A 26,421-nucleotide genomic window follows, 5' to 3' on the forward strand; every position below is an offset into this window, starting at 1 on the left:
GTGCGAGGGGCGTGGTTTGCGCTGACAGGTTTCTATGGGAAGTCGCACTTGGTGAGTTACTGGACTACTGTCAGTATGAGGGATGGTAAGGGGTCAGCGCTGACACAGGAGGGCAGGCGGCTTGTGGACCCTCGGTGTGCCGGGCAGGCGTCCTGTGGACCCTCGGTGTGCCGGGCAGGCGTCCTGTGGACCCTCGGTGTGCCGGGCAGGCGGCTTGTGGACCCTCGGTGTGCCGGGCAGGCGGCTTGTGGACCCTCGGTGTGCCGGGCAGGCGGCTTGTGGACCCTCGGTGTGCCGGGCAGGCGGCTTGTGGACCCTCGGTGTGCCGGGCAGGCGTCCTGTGGACCCTCGGTGTGCCGGGCAGGCGTCCTGTGGACCCTCGGTGTGCCGGACACAAGATCTCTAGATTCGCAGTTTCTCCTATTTGTTTTGGATTTCCTTCTGTCGTCTGTTGTGCAGTTCTCCTGGTTATTCCTGCGCTGTAGATGGTGATGGGCTGAGGTGACCATCCTGGCCCTCGTCTGCCTTATGTCAATCACAACGTTCTAGTTGTGTCTTTGGTTTGGGCTTCCTGGCTGTCACTGTAATCCGTCCTGCACCAAGTGTCCATCACATGACCAGTGACTGCACAACAGAGAGACGTGAGGACTTTCTACATGAAGTAGATTCAGAAATTGCGTGGATCTGTGGCCACTGGGCTGGGTGTGTTTTAACTAAATAATTTAAAAAAATGGTGTGGGCTCCAGAGCAATTTTCCAAACTAGACAAGGAAAGCCTGGGTGATACCCATGGAGCTTCCCAGGCCATTAATATCAACCCACAGCCCAGGAAGGGGCCATGGATCTTGCCTCCCCCGCTACAAACACCAGCTCTCAGCCGCCCCAGAAATGGCACATCTCTAAAGGTACCTTCACACTGAACGATATCGCTAGCGATCCGTGACGTTGCAGCGTCCTGGCTAGCGATATCGTTCAGTTTGACACACAGCAGCGATCAGGATCCTGCTGTGACATAGTTGGTCGGAGCATAAAGTCCAGAACTTTATTTCGTCGCTGGATCTCCCGCAGACATCGCTGAATCGGCGTGTGTGACGCCGATTCAGCGATGTCTTCACTGGTAACCAGGGTAAACATCGGGTTACTAAGCGCAGGGCCGCACAGCGACGCTGCAGCGATCAGGATCGTTGTCTAGATCGCTGCAGCGTCGCTAAATGTGACGGTACCTTAAGGGCTTGTTTCCATTTGCGAGAAACACGTCCGTGTCTCGCATGTGGAAACGAAGCTCTGGTGCCGGAGCGGAGCATGCGGCTGCATGTGTTGCTATGCGGCCGCACGCTCCGCTCCGGAGTGCCGGCACCAGAGCTTCGTTTCCACATGCGAGACACGGACGTGTTTCTCACAAATGGAAACAGGCCCTAAGATGCTCTAACTCTGGCACTTAGCCTCTTTCTTCCCTTTTGCCCTGTAGTCGTGGCAAGTGGGGTAATAGTTGTGGGGTTGATGTCACCTGTGTAGTGTCCTGTGACATCAAGCCTGGCTTAGTAATGGAGAGGTGTCAAGACACCTATCCATTGCTAATCCTATAGTTGTTACATTTGGGCTATGTGCACACGTTCAGGATTTCTTGCAGAAATTTCCTGAGCAAAACTGGACATTTTCTGCAAGAAATCCGCATGTTTTTTGCTGCGTTTTTTTTTTCTGCTGATTTTTCCCGAGGTTCCCAATGCAATAATATAATGGGAAATCTGCAAAATTAATGAACATGCTGCGTTTTTTACCGCGATACGTTTTTTTCGCGGGGAAAAAAAGCATCATGTACACAAAAATTGCGGAATGCATTCTAAATGATGGGATGCATAATGTATGCGTTTTTTTTTCGTGTTTTTATAGCAAAAAAAAAACAAAAAATCTGCAAAGTGTGCACACAGTTTCAAGACACAGCCAGAATAAAGTATTTTAATGAAATAAAACACCACACAGTTTTCCCATTTATTATTCAGCTAATCCATGTGACGCCCGCAATCTCCTGTAATAAAAGTGAAATACTAAACCAACACAAATACTTCCTGTTCTGACGTAGTCCTAAATAATGAGTGTCCCAATACTACTCCAGCTCTGCTACATCTGGATGATGACCGCCAGAAATAACTCAATCTCCGGCGGTCAACTGCACTGAGTTCTCGAGGTCAGCTGAGATCTTGCCTATGGACCGGAGATAGCCCTGTCGGTCACATGCATGGCAGTTCTCGCAGTCAGCTCAGTCATCGCAAGAACTGCAGTGGATGCGAACTTCTGTAGATCACAAGGTAGACCTTATTTAAATTAGTACACGTGTAGTAAGCTGCATTCCTGCAGTTATTACGCATGTGACTAATAATTAGATGCGGTTTTACCGCATCTAATGAAAGTCTGTGGGAAATTTATGCTGCGGGGATGGAGCATCTCCGCCTTGTAATTAGACATGCTTCGGTCTGGAAAGAAGCGCCGGGTGTGCGTATACGCAGGTCTGCCACCTGTGTCTCTGAACGCATAGTGGTTGAGGCTACTTTGACATTTGCGTTTAAAACCGCAGCGTTTCATCCGCATCCGCAAGTGGTGGAAAAGACTCATATAAGCGCGTACAAACGCGGCATTTTTTAGACGCATGCGGTTTAAAAACGTTGCGTTTATATGCGTTTGCGTTTTTGGTGCGCATGATGAAAAATTTCACAAGAGAAAAATCAAGATAACCAGACACGGCCAATGGGACTACAGAGGGCGAGTATTATGGTATTTCTTTATATAGACCCCTGAACAGCTGTAATATTCAGATTTTGCTCCTGTGTCATGATGGACCTTCGCATACAGAGCTTTTATTTCAACCTGGATTTAAGCATCAAGCTGTTTCTTGCCTGTGCTTTTGCTTGGGAGCAAGACAGAAATTGCGAAAGATGGAGAAGGAGACAACGTAGGCGTTTTTGGAGACACCCCATTATCGAACTATGTGAGAGCTGTGGAGCCTATCACACGCTGTATGGCGAGCTTAATGCCAACCCGGAGAAATTCCATGAATATACAAGGATGTCGTAAGACTCGTTCCAGAATTTGCTTGCTCGTGTCCAAGGAGCCATACGGAGACAGGACACCCAGCTCCGTAGAGCGATTCCACCAGAGGAACGTCTGCTGGTTACATTAAGGTACGTTCCAAATCTAAACGAATGACAGTCCAAATTTTGTGTTTTCTGACATGTATGTTTTGGGTATTTTCCTTTCTTTCTTTAGCGTAACCACACCATAAATAGAATAGTTTGTAATTTTTTTTGTGTGTTTTCTTTTTCTTACAGATTTCTGGCAACCGGAGAGAGTTTATCATCCCTCCACTTCCAATACCAGCTTGGAATATCCACCCTGTCCGGAATAGTTGCGGACACCTGTCGGGCTTTGTGGAATGTACTCCGGGATGAGTTTATGCCCCTACCCACTGTGGACATGTGGCTTGAAGTTGCGGAAAAGTTCTGGAGTGTGTGTGATTTCCCCAACTGTTTAGGAGCGGTGGATGGAAAGCACATCCGCATTATGAAACCTTCCAGAACAGGATCGGAGTATTTCAACTATAAAAAAAATATTTTTCTGTTGTGCTCATGGCAATAGCTGATGCAAACTGTCGCTTCAGCGCCGTGGACATTGGAGCTTTTGGCCGTGGCAACGATTCCCAGACTTTCAAGAACTCGGATATGGGCCGCCGTTTGTATGGCCAAAATTTCAATTTTTCCCCCGCCACAGCCTCTCCTCAACACTCGAGGTCCACCGATGCCAATTGTTATGGTTGGGGATGAGGTCTTTCAGATGTGTGAAAACCTACTGAAGCCCTATTCCAGTCGGGACTTGAACCACACTAGAAGGATCTTTAACTACAGACTGACCAGGGCCCGAAGAACAGTAGTGTTCCTTTGGCATTTTGGTCTCTAAATGGCGCATTCTTGCATCAGCCATAAATCTAAAAGTGGAAACAGTCGACGAGGTGGTCAAAGCCTGTGTGGTTCTTTACAATTCTATAATGGTTAAGGAGCAACCCAAAATTGAACTGGATGAACCAGTTGCACACCCACTGCCTGATTTCCAGCATCACCCGCTGTGGTCAACTGCAGCAGTTGGTCACATGCGAGACCAACTCGCTGCCTTTTTTGATTCAGATATTGGACGTGTGTCATGGCAGGACAATGTTGTGTAAAAGTCCTGTTGTAATTACATCTGTACCAGTAATTTTCTGAAATGACGATAATATTTCTCATTAATAAACTTTAGTTTTGGTTGTGTTGACCGTTTCTCCTATGTTTTTCCTCTACAAACCAAGGGTGTCCTAAAACTTGCAGTATTTGTTCTGTATTTAATATCAGTATTTGTAATCCAAAACCAGGAGTAGGTGATAAAGGCAGAGGTGCTAGTTATGTTTATATCATAATTTACCTTTAATTTTTCCACCCCTTGTTTTGGCTTACAAATATTGATACAAAACGCTGGCCACATACTGCTAGTGTTATGGCAGCCATGTTGCTTTATTGGTAAGCTTGTTGACGTCATTGCATCCTGATTCTGTTCTGCTGTATCCATTGGACACACTGAAGAGACAATGACTGTCACATTAATGAGATCTATACTCATCAAGTCAGGTGTCAAAAATAATGACTTCATTATGCACATAACATCCTCATGAATTCACTATTTCTGACACCTGTGCAGGTGAGCATAGATATGCCGTGTGTGACCACAATCGTCCCTTCAATTTGTGTGTAATAGATTATGTACACAGAAGAGAAAATGGAGGTTATACAAGGCAGTTCTCTACTCACCAGGTCAGGTATCCTAACTAATGAGTTTTTTTTTACACCTGACCTGTTCAGTAGAGTTCTGCACTGTATTTCCGCCATTTTCTCTGCAGACTGCAACACTAGTCACAGTCTAAGCAGAAAGAAGAGATTATAGAGATAATCCATCTATTATTTTTTGGCCCACTTCATATCTTTATACTAAAGACACAAAGCTCCAGTGTTTCTTTATAACTACTGGAGATATGATGTGGCCCAAAAATTAAGTGAGTGGCGAAGTTTCTTATTTGGCGCACGGTGTGTGTTGCCAGCGGCGATAGACACAATAAACCAAACATAATTGGGGCAAATCAAATTGTATTTATTTTTTTACAACCAAAAAATTTGTTAAACTGCGCCGGCCTGGGGTAGAGTGATGTAAACGGGGGGTGTGAAGCACTGAGGCCTGGCTAACCGTGGACGACGCAGAGGTTACAGGAGAAGGGGCAATGAAACTAGTGGGGTCTGGAAGTTCGGGGATGGGGCTTGACACATGAGAGGCTTGAGACGCACTGGAAGGGTGAGACAAACCTAACATTACAGACACATTGGGAGGTGAAGCGGGAGGAATACTAAGAGTTTTTTGTTTTTTGGGGGGGTTTGCCGGGTTGTGGGAGGCCTTGGTGGGCTCATATGGCGCGGCATGGTGGTGGGTGACCTGTTAGGGTCCAGCTGCACTGTCAGAGTCCATAGTGCTTGTAGAGTGTGCAGCCATGCCAGTCAATAGCCCTTGTAGAGCGTAAGGCCATGCCAGAGTCCTGCTGCATCGTGGCGGTACGGAAGGCCATGCCAGGGTCCTGCTGTATCGTGGTGGTGGCAGTACGGAAGGCCATGCCAGGGTCCTGCTGCATCGTGGCGGTGGGATGTCCAACTGCACTCGGCATGGTGGTGCTGTAGTGGTGTCCGGCAGTGCTAGGTATTGAGGTGGCCGTGCAGTGGTATGCAGCAGAGGTCGGCATTGAGGTTAATCGTGACAGTGAAGGCACATGTGGATATGCCAACATTGTCTGCTGGAAATACCAACTCTGCTGCATAGCCTGCACGTAAGCAGCATTGAAGGCCTGCATGACACTCAGCTGGAGATCAGGAGTAAGGTGTTCCGACATGCCCTGCTCAATTTGGTTAAAAAAATGATGTGCTGGCCTCTGGAGGTCGGCTTTCACTTGGTCAAGGCTTGTGGTGACCTCCTGGATACGTGCATTCAAGAGGTTATGTGAAACATCCATTCGGTCAACCAAAGCCTTGATTGCTTTGTGTAAAACCGAGCTCAAGTGCAAAAACTCGGGCATGAGTGACCTGTCCGAAGCCCTCTGCCGCTGCCGGGAGGAGCCCAAAAAAAAGGAGCAGTGGAAGAGGACTGCGAAAGGGGAAGACCTGATGGACCAGCTCCCTGGTCTCCAGTTAGTGTGGAAAGCCCACTTGCTGCAGCGCTGCTGGATGGCTGGGACGGGTCCATGGCTGTCAGATGAAGGACCGCTCCAGAACCTGGGCCAACGGTAGTGCTCCATGTGCTGTGAAAAAAGGAAAAAAAAAATTAATACCAAAAATTAACCAGACGCAAAATCCTGTGGAATAGAAAAATACAGATTATGGCAATATAATACAACCTAATGCACGTGATCAATACTTACGTTCCCTGGGCAAAGACCGGTCTTAAAAATGCCAGAACTCGATAGTATTTGTATCGTCTGGTCCTTGCTCCTGAACCACTGGGAACACTGCTCTCTTGACGCAGGTTCTTGTTGAAGCGGTCCTTCATCGAACGCCAACGTGTTTTGACTTTGGCCACTGTTAAAAAAACAAAAAACATTATGGTCAGAAAGGGACTTTTGGCCGTGCTCGCACAACTGTGTGTAATGAGAGAAACTCCTGAGAGTTTCTTTCATCACACACAGTTGAGTGAGCACGGCCAAGGCCTCTGCTTCTTCACACTCTAGTGCAATACTTACCAAATGCATTTCGGACTTGATTCGGGACGTTGTCCAAGCCATCCCACATCTCTTTGGCCACCTCATTCCATAGGCGCCGCAATGTGACGTTGTTTGAGTACAGTGGATCCCGGGTGTCCCACAACGGGACTCGCTCCTGGACCAGGGAGATGAGGTAATTTTCTGTTAGATCATCCTCCCGTTGTGGAACCTAAAAATTAAATAGTCATTAAAGTTTGTACAATTAACATAAGTAAAAGAAAGAAAAAAGATGCTGAGAAATGGCATGAATAGGAAAGTCAACATACAAAAGGATTCCAGAAGAAAAAAGTAAAGAAATAGGAATGGAAAGAAAGGAAGATTCAAGAATATTACACTGAGGATACAGTAAATAGTCAGCCGTGTATACGTACCCGCTGCCGTCTTTACTCCCGCCTTTGAGTCCGCTGCTCCTGCCCAGTCTCTGCTGCAGTTGAAGAAGAGCTCTAAAAAAAACAAAAATTCAAATTGTCACATGTGTAGATGTGACGGTGAATACTTACCAATCTGACGAGGCAAGTACTCACCTCACTGACATGCTCGACTTCCGACGGCCCAGGAAGAAACTCCTCATGAGAAGATGAAGAAGACCTTCTGATGCATGTAGAAAGAAAGAAATGCAAGAAATTAGGACATGTAGAGATAGAAAATAAAGGCATTGGCTAGGATATACTCACATTGTTCAGTGTCTTGTTTTCCTCCAAGATGTAGCCTGTGTCTCGTCTGCTTCAGTGTCTGCTGAGTAGTGACCTGCAAATGTCCACTACCTCCCTTTATCACCTACTATGTGGGGGGTGGCTTATCAGTGTTTAGACATGTTGTTTTCAATTGAAACGCATGCGATCACGAACACGCATGTGCTCGTGAACGCATGCGTTCATATAGACAGCAATGCGTTTTTTTTGTCGCAATCCTTGCGCAATCAACCGCATGCGTTTCCAGGCGGCAAATTGACGCCTCTAGAAATTACTACATGTTGCATTTCCGCGCCAAGCCGCAAACAACGAAATGACGCATGTGTCGTCAAACACGGCAAAACGCGAACAATCAAAAACACATGGGTCCCTAATGTTAAATATAGGAACACACAACGCATGCAGATATATGTGGTTGAAACGCTGCGGACACAACTGCAAATGTGAAACCAGCCTTATATACTCACCGTCCGTGGGCCATTCGGATCCAGAACAGGCCTTTCCTGCTCCTCGCGAGGCCCTGGCGACTTCTCCATGCATTGCGGTCTCGCGAGACCGCTACGTCATCATCTCACGAGACTTGATGCCCACATTGCAATGTACTGCGCGGGCTGTGCAATGTATTGCACGGGCTGGGCAATGTACAGCGCGGGCTGTTATATACTACGTGGCCGGCCGTGAACAATCAGCGACGGCCGCAGTCTGCCCATGAATTGGTGCGGGAGTTGAACCACGCTTCGCTAATTGGTTGTGGCCGGCCAAATCCGGTGTATTCAATGTATTATTCTAAAATCTTCATAAACTACATACATATTCTAGAATACCCGATGCGTTAGAATCGGGCTACCATCTAGTATTATATATATATTTTTCATGATGAAGTACACTGTCACGAAAGAACAATCTCAGAATCGCTGGGATCCGTTGCATTCCAGAGTTATCACCACATAAAGTGACACTGACCGGGCCAAATTTATGAAATGTGACCACTGAGGACAAAACTGGCTGTCACTAAGGGGTTAATTCTTCTTTGCTTTGACACTTTGGCTCCTTTCAGTTTACTGTTTTGCAAATCATCATTGAACAGGATGAAATCTGTTTGCCTTTCCTATTGTAAAGACCCTGGATGGCAAACATTGTGGTCTACTCTCAATATACTGCAGAAACAGTCTGGTGTAGACATACACTGTGTGCAGAATTATTAGGCAAGTTGTATTTTAGAGGATTATTTTTATTATTGATCAACAACTATGTTCTCAATCAACCCAAAAGACTCATAAATATCAAAGCTTAATATTTTTGGAAGTTGGAGTGGTGTTTTTTTTTAGATTTGGCATCTTAGGAGGATATCTCTTTGTGCAGGTAACTATTACTGTGCAGAATTATTAGGCAACTTAATGAAAACCAAATATATTCCCATCTCACTTGTTTATTTTCATCACCAGGTAAACCAATATAACTGTACAAAATTTAGAAATAAACATTTCTGACATGCAAAACCAAAATAAGTGACCAATGTAGCCACCTTTCTTTATGATGACACTAACCGCTTTCCATCCATAGATTGTCAGTTGCTTGATTTGTTTATGATCAACATTGCGTGCAGCAGCCACCACAGCCTCCCACACACTGTTCCGAGAGGTGTACTGTTTTCCCTCCCTGTAGATCTCGCATTTTATGAGGGACCACAGGTTCTCTATGGGGTTTAGATCGGGTGAACAAGGGGGCCATGTCATATTTTTTCTTCTTTGAGACCTTTACTGGCCAGCCACGCTGTGGAGTAGCTGGAGGCATGTGATGGAGCATTGTCCTGCATGAAAATCATGTTTTTCTTGAACGATACCGAGTTCTTCCTGTACCACTGCTTGAAGAAGTTGTCTTCCAGAAACTGGCAGTAGGTCTGGGAGTTGAGCTTCACTCTATCCTCAACGCGAAAAGGTCCCACAAGTTCATCTTTGATACCAGCCCATACCAGTACCCACCTCCACCTTGCTGGCGTCTGAGTCAGAGTGGAGCTTTCTGCCCTTTTCTGATCTAGCCCAGAGCCCATCCATCTGGCCCATCAAGAGTCACTCTCATTTCATCAGTCCATAAAACCTTTGAAAAGTCAGTCTTAAGATATTTCTTGGCCCAGTCTTGACGTTTTATCTTATGTTTCTTGTTCAAAGGTGGTCGTTTTTCAGCCTTCCTTACCTTGGCCATGTCCCTGAGTATTGCACACCTCGTGCTTTTTGATACTCCAGTAACATTGCAGCTCTGAAATATGGCACAACTGGTGGCAAATGGCATCTTGGCAGCTTCACGCTTGATTTTCCTCAACTCATGGGCAGTTATTTTGCGCCTTTTTTGCCCAACACACTTCTTGCGACCCTGTTGGCTATTTGCCATGAAACGCTTGATTGTTTGGTAATCACTCTTCAAAAGTTTGGCAATTTCAACACTGCTGCATCCCTCTGCAAGACATCTCACAATTTTGGACTTTTCAGAACCCGTCAAATCTCTCTTCTGACCCATTTTGCCAAAGGAAAGGAAGTTGCCTAATTAAAGGGAAGGTACCGCGTTTGTAGATCATTAATTAATCAATGTAATGTAGCATAACATGCTGTTATAACCCAGATTTGAATGCATGTAAAACAGATTTTGTGTGATATATGAGTAGAAAGAATGCACTGGGGGCTGACATCTTGGTTTTGCAGCAGTAGCATGTCACTATCAGTGTCAGATTACGGCACCCCATGGACATAGGGTCCGAGCCGGTCTATTATCTCCTATCTGTAACATTGCAGCAGCATTAGCAGTGAGCTGGGCACGCCTCTGTGGGCTGCACAACTCACTGCTGTAGGTGTGACTAGCTGCCATTTTATTAGAGCCCTGTGCTATCTGCCGAGCTCCACTTGCTCTCTATCACAGGAGAGAAGAAGCCCTCACTTCTCCTCTGTACTCCAGGCACAGCAGGTTCTGGGCAGACATCTTCTGCTCTCACACGCTGCCGTGTGCTTCTGCTCTGTCTCCGCCTCCCCACTTGCACAGAGTCCCAGTGATCTCCGGTAAACTGCACTCTCCCCCTGTGTCGCTCTCCCTCTCTGTGCGGCGCGGGGGATCTCTGTGCGGCGCGGGGGGGGTCTCTGTGCGGCGTGGGGGGGGTCTCTGTGGGGGGGGGGTCTCTGTGCGGCGTGGGGGGGGGTCTCTGTGCGGCGTGGGGGGGTCTCTGTGCGGCGTGGGGGGGTCTCTGTGCGGCGTGGGGGGGTCTCTGTGCGGCGTGGGGGGGTCTCTGTGCGGCGTGGGGGATCTCTGTGCGGCGTGGGGATCTCTGTGGGGGGTCTCTGTGCGGCGTGGGGGGTCTCTGTGCGGCTTGGGGGGGGTCTCTGTGCGGCGTGGGGGGGGTCTCTGTGGGGGGGGGTCTCTGTGCGGCGTGGGGGGGTCTCTGTGCGGCGTGGGGGGGGTCTCTGTGCGGCGTGGGGGGGTCTCTGTGCGGCGTGGGGGGGTCTCTGTGCGGCGTGGGGGATCTCTGTGCGGCGTGGGGATCTCTGTGGGGGGTCTCTGTGCGGCGTGGGGGGTCTCTGTGCGGCGTGGGGGGCTCTGTGCGGCTTGGGGGGGTCTCTGCGGCGTGGGGGGGTCTCTGTGCGGCGTGGGGGGGTCTCTATGCGTGTATGCAAGCATCGTCCGATGGGACTACAAGTCCCATCGGACGACGCCTGCTACAATGACAGTGATTGGCACATTAGCCAATTATGGAACAGTAATAGTCCCATCATCCGGCTAATGTGTTGAATGAAAAAAAAAATACTCCATACATACATGCCACATACATGCCACATACAATACATTCATACATTACATACATATAGACATACAGTACATTAAACATAGAGTTCATACTCACCATTACTTGTCACTTTGTTCCCCGAAGCCAGTGTCATCTGTAAAAAAAAATATGAAAAAAACAAACAACCAATATACTCCCTGTCCGCAGAAATCCACGAGTGTCCCACAACGATCTCCCGTGGAGAGCAGCAGCATCAGATAATGCGACTGCTCTCTAGGGGCTCCAGGAACACAATGACAGCAGGAAGGTATCCTTCCACCACTGTATTCCTCCGCCGCTGTAAAAAAAAAAGTCCCTAGTCTCACTTTATGCCATTGGTGTATGAGAAATTTTCCCAGGCAGCAATTGCCATAAAGTGAGACCTTGTCCTAAGGTAACCTCTCAGTGATGCACTGTAGGAGCCATGGTCTCCTGTCAGTGTGTCACTGAGGGTCCTATAGAGCAGTGGCATCACCCAATGTCACTGTTCTATAGGGGAGATCGTCGTGGGACACTCGTTATTAATTAGACTACGGCGGATAGGTAGTATACGGTTTATTTTACGTTTTTTGCAGGCGCTGAAGTATGGTAAGTATGGTGAAATGAAGAATATTAAAATACTTTTTTCCTAATGTGTGCGTGTTTTTTTTAACCCTTTCTTACTATTGGATTAATAACGGATAGGCGTCTTATTGACGCCTCTCCGTTATTAACCCGGCTTAATGTCACCTTACAATAGCAAGGTGACATTAACCCTTCATTACCCCATATCCCACCGCTACACGGGAGTGGGAAGAGAGGGGCTAAGTGCCGGAATTGGCGCATCTTACAGATGCGCCATTTCTGGGGCGGCTGCGGACTGGTATTTGTAGCCTGGGGGGGGGGGGGGGTCAATATCCATGGCCCCTCTCTAGGCTATGAATATCAGCCTGCAGCTGTCTGCTTAGCCTTTCTGGCTATAAAATATAGGGGGACCCCACGCAATTTTTTTTTTTTGGGGTCCCCTTATTTTAATAGCCAGTAAAGGCTACGCAGACAGCTGCGGGCTGATATTCATAGCAGGCTACAGATATTGGCCCCCGGCCGTCGGCTTTCCCCCTCTGGCGCAGAAAATTGCACGGGCGCCCACGCGTTTGTGTTTTTTTTTAATTCAACCCTCACAAAGGCCTCTTTCACACTTGCGTCGGTACGAGTCCGTCGCTATGCGTCGGGCCGACGTACCGACGCACGTTGTGAAATTTGTGCCCGACGTGGGCAGCGGATGCAGTTTTTCAACACATCCACTGCCCATTCTGAAGTCTAGAAGGAGGGGGCGGAGTTTTGGCAGCGCATGCGCGGTAGAAAATGGCGGACGCGCTGGACAAAAAAAGTTCACTTGAACGTTTTTTCGTGCCGACGGTCTGCCAAAACACGACGGATCCGTTGCACGACGGACGCGACCACGCGACGTGTGGCCATCCGTCACGATCTGTCGCTAATACAAGTTTATGGGAAAAAAACGCATCCTGCGAGCACATTTGCAGAATCCGTTTTTTTCTGCCAGATCCGTTTTTTTCCACCGGATCCATTTTTTCCCACCGGATCTGTTTTTTTTCCGCTGGATCCGTTTTTTCCCGCCGGATCCATTTTTTTTCCACAATTTCCTTTATTTTCTGCCAGATCAGGTTTTTTTCCATCGGATCCTTCTTTTCCCGCCTGATCCGTTTTTTTCCACAATTTCCTTTTTTTTCTGCCAGATCAGGTTTTTTTTCCATCGGATCCTTTTTTTCCCGCCTGATCCGTTTTTTTCCACAATTTCCTTTTTTTTCTGTCAGATCAGTTTTTTTCCATCGGATCCTTTTTTTCCCCGCCTGATCTGTTTTTTCCCGCCAGATCCGTTTTTTTCCACAATTTCCTTTTTTCTCTGCCAGATCAGTTTTTTTCCATCGGATCCTTTTTTTCCCGCCTGATCCGTCTTTTCCCGCCGGATCAGTTTTTTTCAGCCGGATCAGTTTTTTTCCACAATTTCCTTTTTTTTCTGCCAGATCAGTTTTTCTTTTCCATCGGATCCTTTTTTTCCCGCCAGATCCATTTTTTCCCGCCAGATCCATTTTTTTCCACAAGTTCTTTTTTTTATCTGCCAGTTCCGTTTTTTCCTGCCGGATCCGTTTTTTTCCACAATTTCCTTTTTTTCTGCCAGATCAGTTTTTTTTCTATCGGATCCTTTTTTTCCCGCCTAATCCGTTTTTTTCCGCCGGATCCGTTTTTTTCCCACAAGTTCCTTTTTTTTCTGCCAGATCAGTTTTTTCCGCCGGATCAGTTTTTTCCGCCGGATCCATTTTTTCACGCCAGATCCGTTTTTTTCCACAATTTACTTTTTTTTTCTGCCAGATCAGTTTTTTTTTTCGCCGGATCCGTTATTTTCTCATTGAGTTGTATTAGCGCCGGATGGCCACACGTTTCATCTGTTTTTTGCAGGATCCGTCAAAACAGCTGTTTCTGCCGGACGGATAACACATACAGAGGAACGGTTGAATCGCGATCTCACCTGCCGCTATTGCGGGCACATGTCAGTCATGTTTTTTTCTATTGACAGATTGGGCGATTCTGAACGCGGCGATACTAAATATGTGTAGGTTTGATTTTTTTATTGTTTTATTTTTGATGGGGCAAAAGGGGGGTGATTTAAACTTTAATTTTTTTTTTTTCATATTTTTAAAAACATTTTTTTTACATTTGCCATGCATCAATAGCCTCCATGGGAAACTAGAAGCTGGCACAGCACGATCGCCTCTGCTACATAGCAGCGATCATCAGATTGCTGCTCCGTAGCTGAATTACAGGCTTGCTATGAGTGCCGAACACAGGGAGGCGCTCACAGCAGGCCGGCATCAGTAGCTATAGAGGTCTCAAGGACCTCTATGGTTACCATCCTGACGCATCGCCAACCCCTGATCATGTGACGGGGGTGGACGATACGCCCATTTCTGGCCGCGCGGCTGGAAGCGGTAGTTAAATGCCGCTGTCAGCATTTGACAGCGGCATTTAACAGGTTAATAGCAGCGGGTGAATAGCGATTTCACCTGCCGCTATTGTGCGCACATGTCAGCTGTACAAAACAGCCGACAGGTCGTGACTTTGATGTGGGCTCAGCGCCGGAGCCCACATCAAAGGAGGAGACACGACATGCGCAGAACATGTTGCGTTTTTTACTGCGATGCGTTTTTCCCCCAGAAAAAACGCAACATATGCACAAAAATTGCGGAATGCATTATAAATGATGGGATGCATATGTATGCATTTTTAAATAGTTTTTATCGCATTTTTATAGCGAACAAACGCAAAAAAATGCGAAAAATCCTGAACGTGTGCACACAGCCTCAAGGTGTATCTCCCCATCACACTCCATATGTGTCTCACTCATCATACTTCACGCCTGTTTCTCTCCCATCAGTCACTCTTAGGCCGGGGACACACACAACGTATAAAAAAACGGTCCGTTTTTGACGGACGAGAATCGCACAAATGTTACCAAAACAGTGATCCGTGTGCAGTGCGAGGATGCGATTTTCTCGCATCCAATGATCCGTTTGGCATCCGTGTGACATCCGTATGGCGTCCGTATGGTGAGATTTTCTCACACACTTGCAAAATGAGCAAATAATGGCCGAGCCTTTCCTGTCACCTGCCCAATGCCTGAGAATTTCTCGCACGTCACACTGATGGTCCGTGTGCTGTGCTATTTTTTTCTCACCCCCATAGACTTTCATTGGCCGAGATACGCTGAGAATTGCAGCATGCTGCGATTTCACTCGGATCCTGAATACGGCCGAGAGAATATCGGATGATGGGAGCTGCCCCATAGATTAACATTGGGACGAGTGCTATGCGATTTTTTTTATCGCATTGCACTCGTCCGTATTGCGGTCTAGTGTGACCCCGGCCTTAGCCATACAATGCATCTCTCCCCTCCCTCCATAATGCCTGGCTATTCACTGCAGAGCTGGAGCTCCCAGACAGCTCCTAATGCTGCTCCATGCACACCACATGTCTTCACTCTTCTTGGGTCCAGATGCTGCTGAGCCCACTGTGTTCTGCTCCTCTGATGCAGTAACTGCTGGTGACAGCAGGTCACAGGACAGTCACACACAAAATGGTGCTGCTCTGTGATGCTGCTCTTCATTCTTACTGTTGGGGCAGTAACTGCTGACATCACCATTTCCCTCCCCTTTTGGGTGGTCTAATATCCCTGGGGCAGAGCTGCTAAAGCTTACTATAGCTGCTTGAGGTCTAAAACGGAAAATGCTCCCCCTAGTGGTAAATATGTATATTTGTAGAAAAATATATAATATTTTTCATATAGAAATGTTTGCAAACAGTGCCAACATTGTATTAATACATTTTAATGACTATTTTAAGCTTAATTTCACAAAAAAACAAAATACAAGAAAACTGGTGGCACCTTCCCTTTAAGCTCACCTTATATAGGGTTTTGATGTCATTAGACAACACCCCTCCTCATTACAGAGATGCACATCACATGATTTACTTAATTTGTAGGCTCTCAAGCCTGAAGAGCTTGAAGTAGGACAACATGTATAAAAAGTATCATGTGATCAAAATACAACTTGCCTAATAATTCTGCACGCAGTATAAATGCTACATTTTTCTGAATAGAGTTGGTCCCGCCGTGAGTTTTACAAACCTGATTCTGATATATAGAACAAGGTTTTTGATTTTTTTTTTTTTTTTTTTTTTTTAAGTTACAGAAATTTTTTAAACAAACTTGCCTCATGTGAACCTAACGGATTGTGCACACATTCCGGATTTGCCTGTGGAATTTTCTGCGCAGATTCTGCATCTCTTGACAGAAAACACAGTTTAAAAGCTGCGTGTTTTGATGCGGATTTTCATGTTTTTTTTTTTTTTTCTCATGTGTTTTTGTATGCGTTTTTGTAAAGATCAAAGATCTATTTAACAAAAAAAAAATTGTGATGTCATTTTTGTCCAACTTCTTCTTTTACGTACTCGATTGATTACCATATCATCTCATACCATGTTCACATATAATGTATATAAAACAAATACCATATTTTTCGGATTATCAGACACACTTTTGTGCCCCCAAATTTTTGGGGAAAATGTGGGGAGCGTCTTATATTCCGAATCTGTGTGCTGTGCTGTAGAGGAGGGGGGGCGGCTCTGGAATGGTGTCAGGGTGCTGGAGTGGGCTCCCGCTCATTAGCCTCATGTAATATTCACTGCACCTGCTGTCCATCACCTCGGTGCTGAAGCTACACAAGTTGATTCACAGGGGAGCAGCGAATATTACCTGTGCCTGCATTCCCTCCATTCAGCTCCTTTGTTGCTCTTCCTGTGTCTGTGCCAACATCTGATCATGTGATCGGCGCAGTGATCACATCACTGTGTGGACAGGTCACATGATCTAATGCCTGGGAAACAGGAAGCACAACTGAGGAGCTGGGAGCACTTAGCCATCATCAGAAGGTGACCCCCAGCAGCACGGGGGGGACATGTGCCTGCCAGCAGCACGGGGGGCATATAGTGACCGGGGGGCCATGTGTCTGACAGCAGCACAGGCGGGCATGTGCCAGCACAAGGATGGGGGTTATATAGATACTAGGATGAGGGACATATGATTTGTAAGACGGACACTGGCATTAGAAGACAGACCCCCATTTAACATAAATTATTTTTTTATCTTTCTTCACCAAATTTGGGGGTGCGTCTTATAAAGCGAAAAATACGGTAAGTGAATATCGATAGTAAGATATATAATACCAAGGCTGATGTTTAGTAATGAACATAATAAAATGGAACATAAATAGTTAAATAAAGACAAACACACACTCTGCGTTAAACGCAATATCTGTTTAAATTTTTTTTTTTTTTTTTAAGGGGAAAAAAATGGCTTGGGCGCCCGTGCAATTTTCAAAACCAGAGAGGGAAAGCAGGCGACTGGGGGCCGATGTTTATAGCCTGGGAAGGGGGTAATACCCATGGAGCTTCCCAGGATATTAATATCCTCTCACAGCTGTATATTTAACCTTTACTGACTGTTAAAATAGGGGAGCCCCCCAAAAAATGATGTGGGGTCCCCCTATAATTTATAGCCAGAAATGGCTATGCAGACAGCTGCGGGCTGATATTAATAGGCAAGGAAGGGGCCATGGATATTGCCAAAGCTACTAACACCAGCTCTCACATGCCCCAGAGATTGAGCATCTCTAAGATGCGACAATTCTGGCACTTTGCCTCTCTCTTCCCACTGCCCTGTAGTGGTGGCATTTGGGTTAATAGTTGGGGAGGGGGGTTATGTCAACTTTGTATTGCAGTGACATCAAGCCCTGCTTAGTAATGGAGAGGTGTCAATAAGACACCTATCATTACTAATCCTATTAAGGTACTAAATAAAGACACAGGCAGAGGAAAGTATTTTCATGAAATAAAACGCAATACATTTTCCCATCTTTATTTTACTCCTAAATCCTGCGATGCCCTCTATCACCTGCCAAAATTCACCCTAGTTAATTGATGTCCACCAACAACCATAGAACCAATATCAAAGTGAACATAAAACGATATTCACAAAGAAGAAAAAGTATAAAAAATAATTTTATTGAAAGTAAGAATAAAAAGTACAAAAAAGGAAAAGACAACTGATAATACTACACCATGTTACAAAATATATATTAAATGAGGAGACCAGATCCATATAATATAAAAGATACTAGGAAAATATATACTAGGAGACTATATTCAAGGAGACTCCTTGAAAAAGCCACTTAGGCGAAACGTACTTTGGAGTCGGAGTCCTTGAGGGTCACAGATCATCTTTACACTGGTACTAGTATTTTTCCAGAGATTTATGCACTTTTTTGTCTAGGTTAGACTATTTATCATAGATGCATATGCACTTTATTGAGATGGATGGTTTATTCTTTGTGTCATCTATCTGGTCTTTTTTGCACTTTGGAGGGTCATATATATTTTTCTAGTATATATTTTCTTAGTATCTTTTATATTATATGGATCTGGTCTCATTTAATATATATTTTGTAAGGTGTAGTATTATCAGTTGTCTTTTTCTTTTTTGTACTTTTTATTCTTTGTGATTATTGTTTTATGTTCACTTTGATATTGGTTCTATAATAAAATAATAAACCAACACCATTACTCCCTGTTCTGATATAATTCATTTAATGAGTGTCCCACAATTATCTCCCGTATAGAGCAGTCACATCGGGAGATGTAACTGCTCTATAGGCCTCCCGCGATGCACTGACAGGAGGTAATGGCTCTTGCAGTGCATCACTGAAGAGGTTACCGTCGTTCGAGCTCTCACTTTAAGGCAGTGTTCCCAAACTCCGGTCCTCAAGAGCCACCAACAGGTCATGTATTCAGGATTTCCTTAGTATTGCACAGGTGACTGAATTATTGCCTGTCCAGGTGATGCAATTATCACCTGTGCAATACTAAGAAAATCCTGAAGACATGACCTGTTGGTGGCTCTTGAGGACCGGAGTTGGAACACTGGTTTAAGGCATCGCTGCATGAGAATTTTCTCACACATTGTTGGTGGTGACCTCTCTCCCAACGGCGGAGGGATATACCACGGAGGTGACAAAAATGTCAGAATTGTGTGTTTTGGGTTTTTTGCACCACACTTGGGAATTTTTTTTTTCGAGTAAACTATGTGGTAAAATGATCGAGGTCATTCAAAAGTACAACTCGTCCTGCAAAAAACAAACCCTCATGTATGTGAACAGAAAAATATGAGTTATGGCTCTGGGAAGAAGGGGAGGAAAAACCAAACGAAAATGGGCCTCGTTGGATAGGGGTTAATACCACACAACCTCTGTTATAAGTGCCACATACAAATGTATGTACAGTGTATCCTTATTTATAGATATCTATGGGGCTAAATGAGCGTTTATTGAGAAATAATATTACACACGTGTGCACGGCTATAAATGTATTAAATATCTATACACATGGCTTTGTGTCTATACCTCTGAAGGTGCACAGCTATAATTAGTGCAGCACAGAAGGTGTTGGCTTTTGTAGAGTTCTGCTCCTCCACTCATTGATCGTCAGACGCAGGAACTACAGACTCCATCCCCTACTCTCTTGGAGTCCTGCTCCTAGGTAACACACACTGCAGCCGTGTGCCGTACATTTTCCTCCTTTACACTTGCACACTATACCTATTTTCTGAAGTCTGGATCTCTGTAGACTTCAGTGGAGGAGAATGGAGGCTGGAGATCTTGCAGGTGGAGATTGCAGTGGAGCACACCTGTATAAAGATCATCACCACTTCTGTAATCAGCTGGCTGCTTCTGAACACTTTGCCAGCTCCATTGTTTTCAGAGCAGGACAGGGTGCTGAGATTCAGTCTGAGAGGCAGCTGTGCACACAACTCACTTCCGCTTTGCTATGCATCATGGGAGAGTGATGTCAGCACCAGAGCAGCGTGGGATTCCCCTGGAGGCCACTTCAACTGAAGTCGGCTCCTCTGACCAGAGGTGCTTGCCATGAGCAGGAGTTTCTCAGTTTTGGTATATGCTTAGCTTATGAAAATTTTTGCCAATTCATTACATCAGCTTTTAAAATAAAGAATAAAAATTGCAATGATAGGTCCTCTTTAAATTGTTTACAGATTGGATGGATAGGTCATCAAAATTATTTGAACCAGCAATGGATATCTCGAAAGTCTTCACTAGGGTGTGTCAGCCTGTTGGGTATACAACCCTAAAATATATTGTTTGGTATGACTTATTTTTTATTATTATTTTAGATTTCCAAAGTGGATACAAATGAATAATTTAAACAATCCACCCGAGTGGAACATTCGTCCAGATGGAAATGGCGGAGATGGGAGTAAATGGAACTATGCATTACTGGTACCAATGTTGGGGCTTGCTGCTTTTCGTAAGTTCAGATTGTGTTCATCTGTGTTTTATAGCATAATGGTAATTTGTTTTCGTAATCCCTTTCATTATTTTTATTCCTTTTTCCTCTCAGTAGTCACATGGATCAGCTATAATCCATGCGATCTCCTAAGTTTGTCTTCATCGCAGACGAATGTAAAAATATTACACATCTCGGGAGATATAAAGTGAGGTCACAGCACGAATTGACTGATCCATGTTACTACGGAGCGCAAAACCTGAAACTTACTGACTTACAAATGATCATGCACACTGTAATAGTTTTTCTGTAAAACTGGAGGTGCACTTCACATGTTGGCCCTATAAATGACGTTCTGAGATGTGCCTCTGACTGCTGTAGTACCTGGGCCAGGGAGGGAACCTCTGTGGCGATGCATTATATAAGACTGCAGAACTTGTTATGAATATGGAAGTCAATCGTATCACTAAGGGTGTAATTCGTACTCATTGGAGGACTTCACAGCTGTTAGAAACCCATGATTGCTTTGTCTCTGGTAAAGTGTCAATGAGAAAATGCTCAGCGAAACTGTCACCTTAATTAGCAAAGAAGAACCAAGAAATCAGACATAATAACCCATGCATTCACATTTATTCTATTCTAATCTTACAGCTCTCCATGTAAATATTTCATACATCTATGACCACTCAGACCTGCTGTAAATGTTACCGTATGTGGTATGGCTATGGCACAGACTTGTCAGTGAGCAAGTACTATAAAAGGAGCAGGGGGCTTGCTATGTATAATGTGTGTACCCTGAGGATTGCGTGCTACTTACAGCAAAGCATGTCATGTGTACATAGTGCCCTGTCTTACTAGCAGGGGAGGTTGCCTACCAGAGACAAGTGTTCTGCTGCCCTACTTCTCTCCTGGCTGTTCCCGAGCAATGCCTATGAGCAAGCAAGGGGGTAGGGCTTCATGGATGGTGTGATCTAGTGGAGGTTATACATATTCACCTGTCTCCAGCAGGTCTCTAGTCTATATATTGTTAGAGACACAGTGGTCACTAGCTGTATCAGTCTCACAGGAGGAGTATCATTGCATTTCCCTTGCTTCAGCTGTCTCCTCCAGAAATGACCGCTAGTGATCGTGGCAGGGAAGTATTAGGTGTGTAGTAATGTGCGTAAACCACTCTTTAAAGCGGACCCATCACCAAAATTCTAGTCTCAAAAGTATAATAACATTTGTGCGTTTACTTATTTACAAACAGTCAGTATCGATCCAAAATCCTTTTTTTTTTTTTTTTTCTGTTTTCCTAAAGAAATACTCTGCCGTCTGGGAATGGCACAAAGCTTCTCACTGATCCCTCTGCACCACGCATACTTCTATTGTGCAGGCAGAAAGACCAGAAATATGCTGCTGCCTTGTCCTTACAGCTATCATTTTGTTAAAAAACTTTGCCTGTCTTCAGGTTCACTACCTGTCACACTGGTGTATGCTATGATCACAGTGAAAAGGCTCCATCAGAGCTAACACCAGTGTAATAGTGATATACACAGAAGCTGCTGGCAGACAACTGTAATATACTTATTGCTGGTGAACGGCAGGGGAATGTATTAAAGTGCAGCAATATCCCCAGGAACCACGCATATGGGAAAACTTACTGGGATCTTCCTTGCGACATCTCACTGTTTAGTGAGGAGAGACTGAGTATTCTATACATGCGGCTCTTGGGACGTAGCAGCGCTCTATTAGAAGACTAATCACCACCACTCCCCAGCCCTTCACCTGCTACAAGTATATTACAGTTGTCCCTACCTGTCAGCAGCTTCTTTGTCTGTCAATATAGCACTGGTCTTTGATCTGATGGGAGACTTCACACAGTGTGATAATAAGGCTGCAGATACAGGGTAAAATATTCAAATATAGTTAGTTTGTTCCTATGGCAGCAAACACTCACTCCACCTTACTGACCATCCTGAGCAGTGAAAACAGGGGAGCTGAACACTTATGTGTGATATAATGTCCCAGATGGGAGGGGTGAGCAGTAAAGAGCAGCTCCTGTCACACGAAATTGGAAAGTGTTTATAAAGATAACTAGATGGTGGCCCGATTCTAACGCATCGGGTATTCTAGAATATGTATGTATGTATATAGCAGCTACATAGTATATAGCACAGGCCACGTAGTACTCCTATATACTACGTGGCCTGTGCTATATACTATATAGGAGTACTACGTGGCCTGTGGTATATACCATGTGGCTGCTATATACATACATACATACATACATACATACATACAGTAGAATACCCGATGCGTTAATATAGCCCACGCAGTATATAGCAGCCACGCAGTATATAACACAGCCCACATAGTATCTAACAGTGGCCACGTAATATATAGCACAGCCCACATAGTATCTGACACAGCCCACGTAGTATTTAGCAGTGTGGGCACCATATCCCTGTTTTAAAAAAAAATCATAAAAATAAATAATAGTTATATACTCACCCGGCGGGATCCAGCAAACCTCTGGCGATGCGTGCGGTTGCCGCCATCTTGCGTTCCCAGGATGCATTGCGAAATTACCCAGATCACTTAGCGGTCTCGCGAGACCGTTAAGTCTTCTGGGTAATTTCGCAATGCATCTCCAGTACCGGAAGCTGGTGGCAGGCGCGAGCGCATCGTCTGACTATGGAAGGTGAGAATAGCAGGTTTTTTTTTTTTAAATTATTTTTAACATTAGATCTTTTTACTATTGATGCTGGATAGGCAGCATCAATAGTAAAAACTTGGTCACACAGGGTTAATAGCAGCGGTAACGGAGTGAGTTACCCACGGCATAATGCGGTCCGTTACCGCTGGCATTAACCCTGTGTGAGCGGTGACCGGAGGGGAGTATGCTGGCGCCAGGCACTGACTGCAGGGGAGTATGGGAGGGACTAATCGGACTGTGGCCGTCGCTGATTGGTCGCGGCAGCCATGACAGGCAGCTGGCGAGACCAATCAGCGACTTGGATTTTCATCACAGACAGAGGCCGCAACCAATGAATATCCGGGACAGACGGAAGTGACCCTTAGACAATTATATAGTAGATTAAAGTGCACTGGGCATCTCATCTTTATAGTTTGAGACCAGGGACAGTACAAACACTTATTTTTTACCCCTTTACGCGTAAACTAGCCTGTACAGGCATTATTGTGGCCTCCAGTACCACCCTGCCAGTGTTTATATCTGTGGAAGTTTCATGAAAAAGCAGTGTGTCTGATCCCTATCATTTAGCAGTGTGTTGCTTATGTAGTGAAACCCTTTAGGTAAGAGCATTCACATACTTATGTAGTATATGTACATAAATGCAGTATTCCTAATATCTGGAATGTGGTTCTTACAACATGCTGACTTGGCTGTAGCTCGCAGAAGTTATAATGGACTTCTTAGTGTTCTGGATATCCTATAGAAAATGTCAGTGTTTCCTTCCGGTAAACCTCATAGCGTGAAGGTCTTCTCCCTGGTTGTAGTTACAAACATGAACTTTATAATGCCACCTATTATTGGTGCAGCTGTTATCAAATGCATAAGAATATTTCCTGTCTATGCTCTAGCTGTCGATACAGTGTGATTAAGTCACGATGTATAAGGCCCCAACAATAGTATAAAGCAGCGAACACGATACCAAGCCATTCATGTAGTTGCTTTTTTATGTTGTCTAAGAAAGCAATTTATCGCTTCTGTTGCACTTATGAATTGTATGATTTTTCTCTTTTAGGATGGATTTGGTCAAAGGAATCTGAGAAAGAGGTTAGAAAAGCCAAATCGGAATATCTTAAAAAAGTGAGCATTGCAGAAAAAGAGCTTGAAACAAAATATCGAGACATCATTGTAGAAAACAGGCGTGCAGTGGCACACTTGGAAATCGAACTTGAGAAAGAACAAAATAAAACTCTTAGTTATCGCAATGCCCTCATCTCTCAAAGCAAAAAGCTTGTTGAAGAGAGAAAGCAGATGGAAAACGAGAGAGAACAATTAAAGCAGCAAATAAAAGAAGCCCAGAAGAGTAGCCACGGAAAGGAATTGTATGCAAGTCATCTTAAGAGGGAGGAAGAATGGCAAACAAAAGCCAAAACCTTGTTAAAAGAATTTGAAGAAGCTCTTAAAGAAAGACAGAACATTTATTGCAGTTGGACTGCACAGAAAACCAATAGATTTGAAATAGAAAATAATTTGCTTGTGAAAGCTGCCAGCAATCCAATAGCTGTAGAGATAGGAATGACCGATGGCTTGATTGATATCTTTAAACATGACAAACATTGCGCAGTAGTAACAAACACCAATAAACTGGAAAATGGCAGGTTAATGTGGATCTACCTAAAATACTGGCAATCGACTGTAGACTTAAAGAAATTCAAAAAAATGGAAGAAGCCATGACTGGAAAGTAGGAAATAATGTTCTAACAACAAGTGTGGAATCTCTATATTCCTATGTCTTTCTTTCTACATTAATTGTGAATGACAATAAATACATGTGGCAAGCAATCTGCTTTGCTGGAAGTGAAGGTTTGGGGCAAAAGTCGCTGAAACTGTAGAACTACAGAGCCCTTTATTATTTTTTTGCCAAAATGTGAACACAACCATTCTCCAAAGTCTCTAGTATGTGTTAAACCTACACAATTTCTGAAACAAATCTGATGGGTACATATACCCTAAGAGCCATGAGGGTCCAAGCAGTTGGGCCACCACTGATAAGTAAATGATTGCATATCTAGCAATAAGTCATCATGTGGAAAAATCTGTATTCTATTTTTACATCTTTTGTAATTGGCTAAATACCCTACACTTCTTCCTATCCAGCTAATCCATTTAATGTGGTTTTTTTTTTTTTTTTTTTTTTCTTCGCTTCTCTTCATCACCAGGCATGGAACAGGATGTCATCACAGGGTGATGCTGTTGTGAAAATAAACAAGGGTATTCATCTGTTGGTATATAAAACTTAAACAATTTATTAGTACAGCTTACAATGTTCAAGGTACATTAAAATAATTGCATCAAGGCAAAACTAACACATTTCGAACATAGAACTGTCCTTGGTCATGGTATGTCGGTACCGCAGTCACTTACCATGTTGTTGCCATCTGTAGGTGTTCTGAATCCAACATACTGTTAGAAGCTGTGGGCGAGGGAAATGACTGACGCACCGATGCGCTGCTTTTGCCCCCACCATCAGCAGCTATGACCTGTGATATTTTGTTAAAAACTCAGTCAATTCTTTAAACCTTTTTACTGCAGTTTTTCCTTATTGGAACCATAATGGGTTAAAACCATAAACGCATAAAAAAAAAAACCATACCAAACCTGTATCTAAATTGCATGCAACTTGTTTCAGGCCATAGCTTGCGTTTTTCATGCAGAAAAAAATGCATCACAATCCGTTACATGTGAGCATAACTCTATAATTGTTCTGCCAAATACCCTGATTCAGTATGATTCTGCAGTCAGCAACACGCACAGCCCCAAAGACTTTGGACCCAGGAAACTGTGGAAGATCTCTATTTAAAATCTGCTTTCCAATATTTTTTTTTTTTTGTGGATGCTATGACTATCAAATCTACTAAGTTACAGCAAACCATTGTACGGTTTGTTTAGACAATCCAGAACCGGCAGTGGTTTGGACGCAGCGCATGTTCACTGCGTCCAAAGCACTACCCTCTATTGAATGCAGGTGAATCCGCATGTGTTCATTGAACTGTGCAGATTCACCACGACCAATACATTGTATGGGTGAAATTTCTCTTGCGGAGGCTAGCGTCTCTGCAAGAGAAATTGACATGCTGCAGTCTGGATAGACACGCCACATGTTCTTCTCCATGGGTGAGCTGCGGGCATCTGTGAACGCATAGTGGGCATGAGATTTCTTGAGATCCCATCCACTATGCTGTGACAGTGGTCACTGAAGTTTGGACGCTGCAGAAGTACACCTTTACTGATCGTGTGTAGATACCCTAAGGCCTTATTCCCAAAGTGCAGTGTCTTGTTTCATGTTTTGTTTTTAAACCAAATCCTGGATTAAAATGTGTATCAAATGTTTCAGATCAATAATGGCTTATTACCATGCAGTTTTTTTATGTGACTGTTAAAGATATTTTTGCTGTAATGTCATGAAAAATTCTAATAGTGGTAAACCATAAATTTTGACGTGCAGAGATTAAATATCTTCAACCTTA

At 44.5% G+C, this 26,421-nt stretch overlaps 1 protein-coding gene across 1 annotated transcript; it reads left to right on the top strand.

The window, feature by feature from the left end:
* CCDC127 (coiled-coil domain containing 127) lies at window positions 1–26,421 on the top strand. Its single transcript, XM_069730469.1, has 3 exons — window positions 1–51; window positions 20,108–20,241; window positions 23,970–26,421. The coding sequence occupies exons 2-3, from the start codon at window positions 20,127–20,129 to the stop codon at window positions 24,638–24,640; spliced, it is 786 nt and encodes a 261-aa protein (XP_069586570.1). The 5' UTR covers window positions 1–51; window positions 20,108–20,126; the 3' UTR covers window positions 24,641–26,421.

Source organism: Ranitomeya imitator, chromosome 6 (genome assembly GCF_032444005.1).
Source record: "Ranitomeya imitator isolate aRanImi1 chromosome 6, aRanImi1.pri, whole genome shotgun sequence".
Taxonomy (NCBI): domain Eukaryota; kingdom Metazoa; phylum Chordata; class Amphibia; order Anura; family Dendrobatidae; genus Ranitomeya; species Ranitomeya imitator.

Excerpts from the sequence above, each read along its gene's own strand:
- CCDC127 (XM_069730469.1), top strand. The coding sequence starts at position 20,127 with ATGAATAATTTAAACAATCCACCCGAGTGGAACATTCGTCCAGATGGA. Across the intron at positions 20,242-23,969 it reads GTTGGGGCTTGCTGCTTTTC|GATGGATTTGGTCAAAGGAA; the intron begins GTAAGTTCAGAT and ends TTTCTCTTTTAG.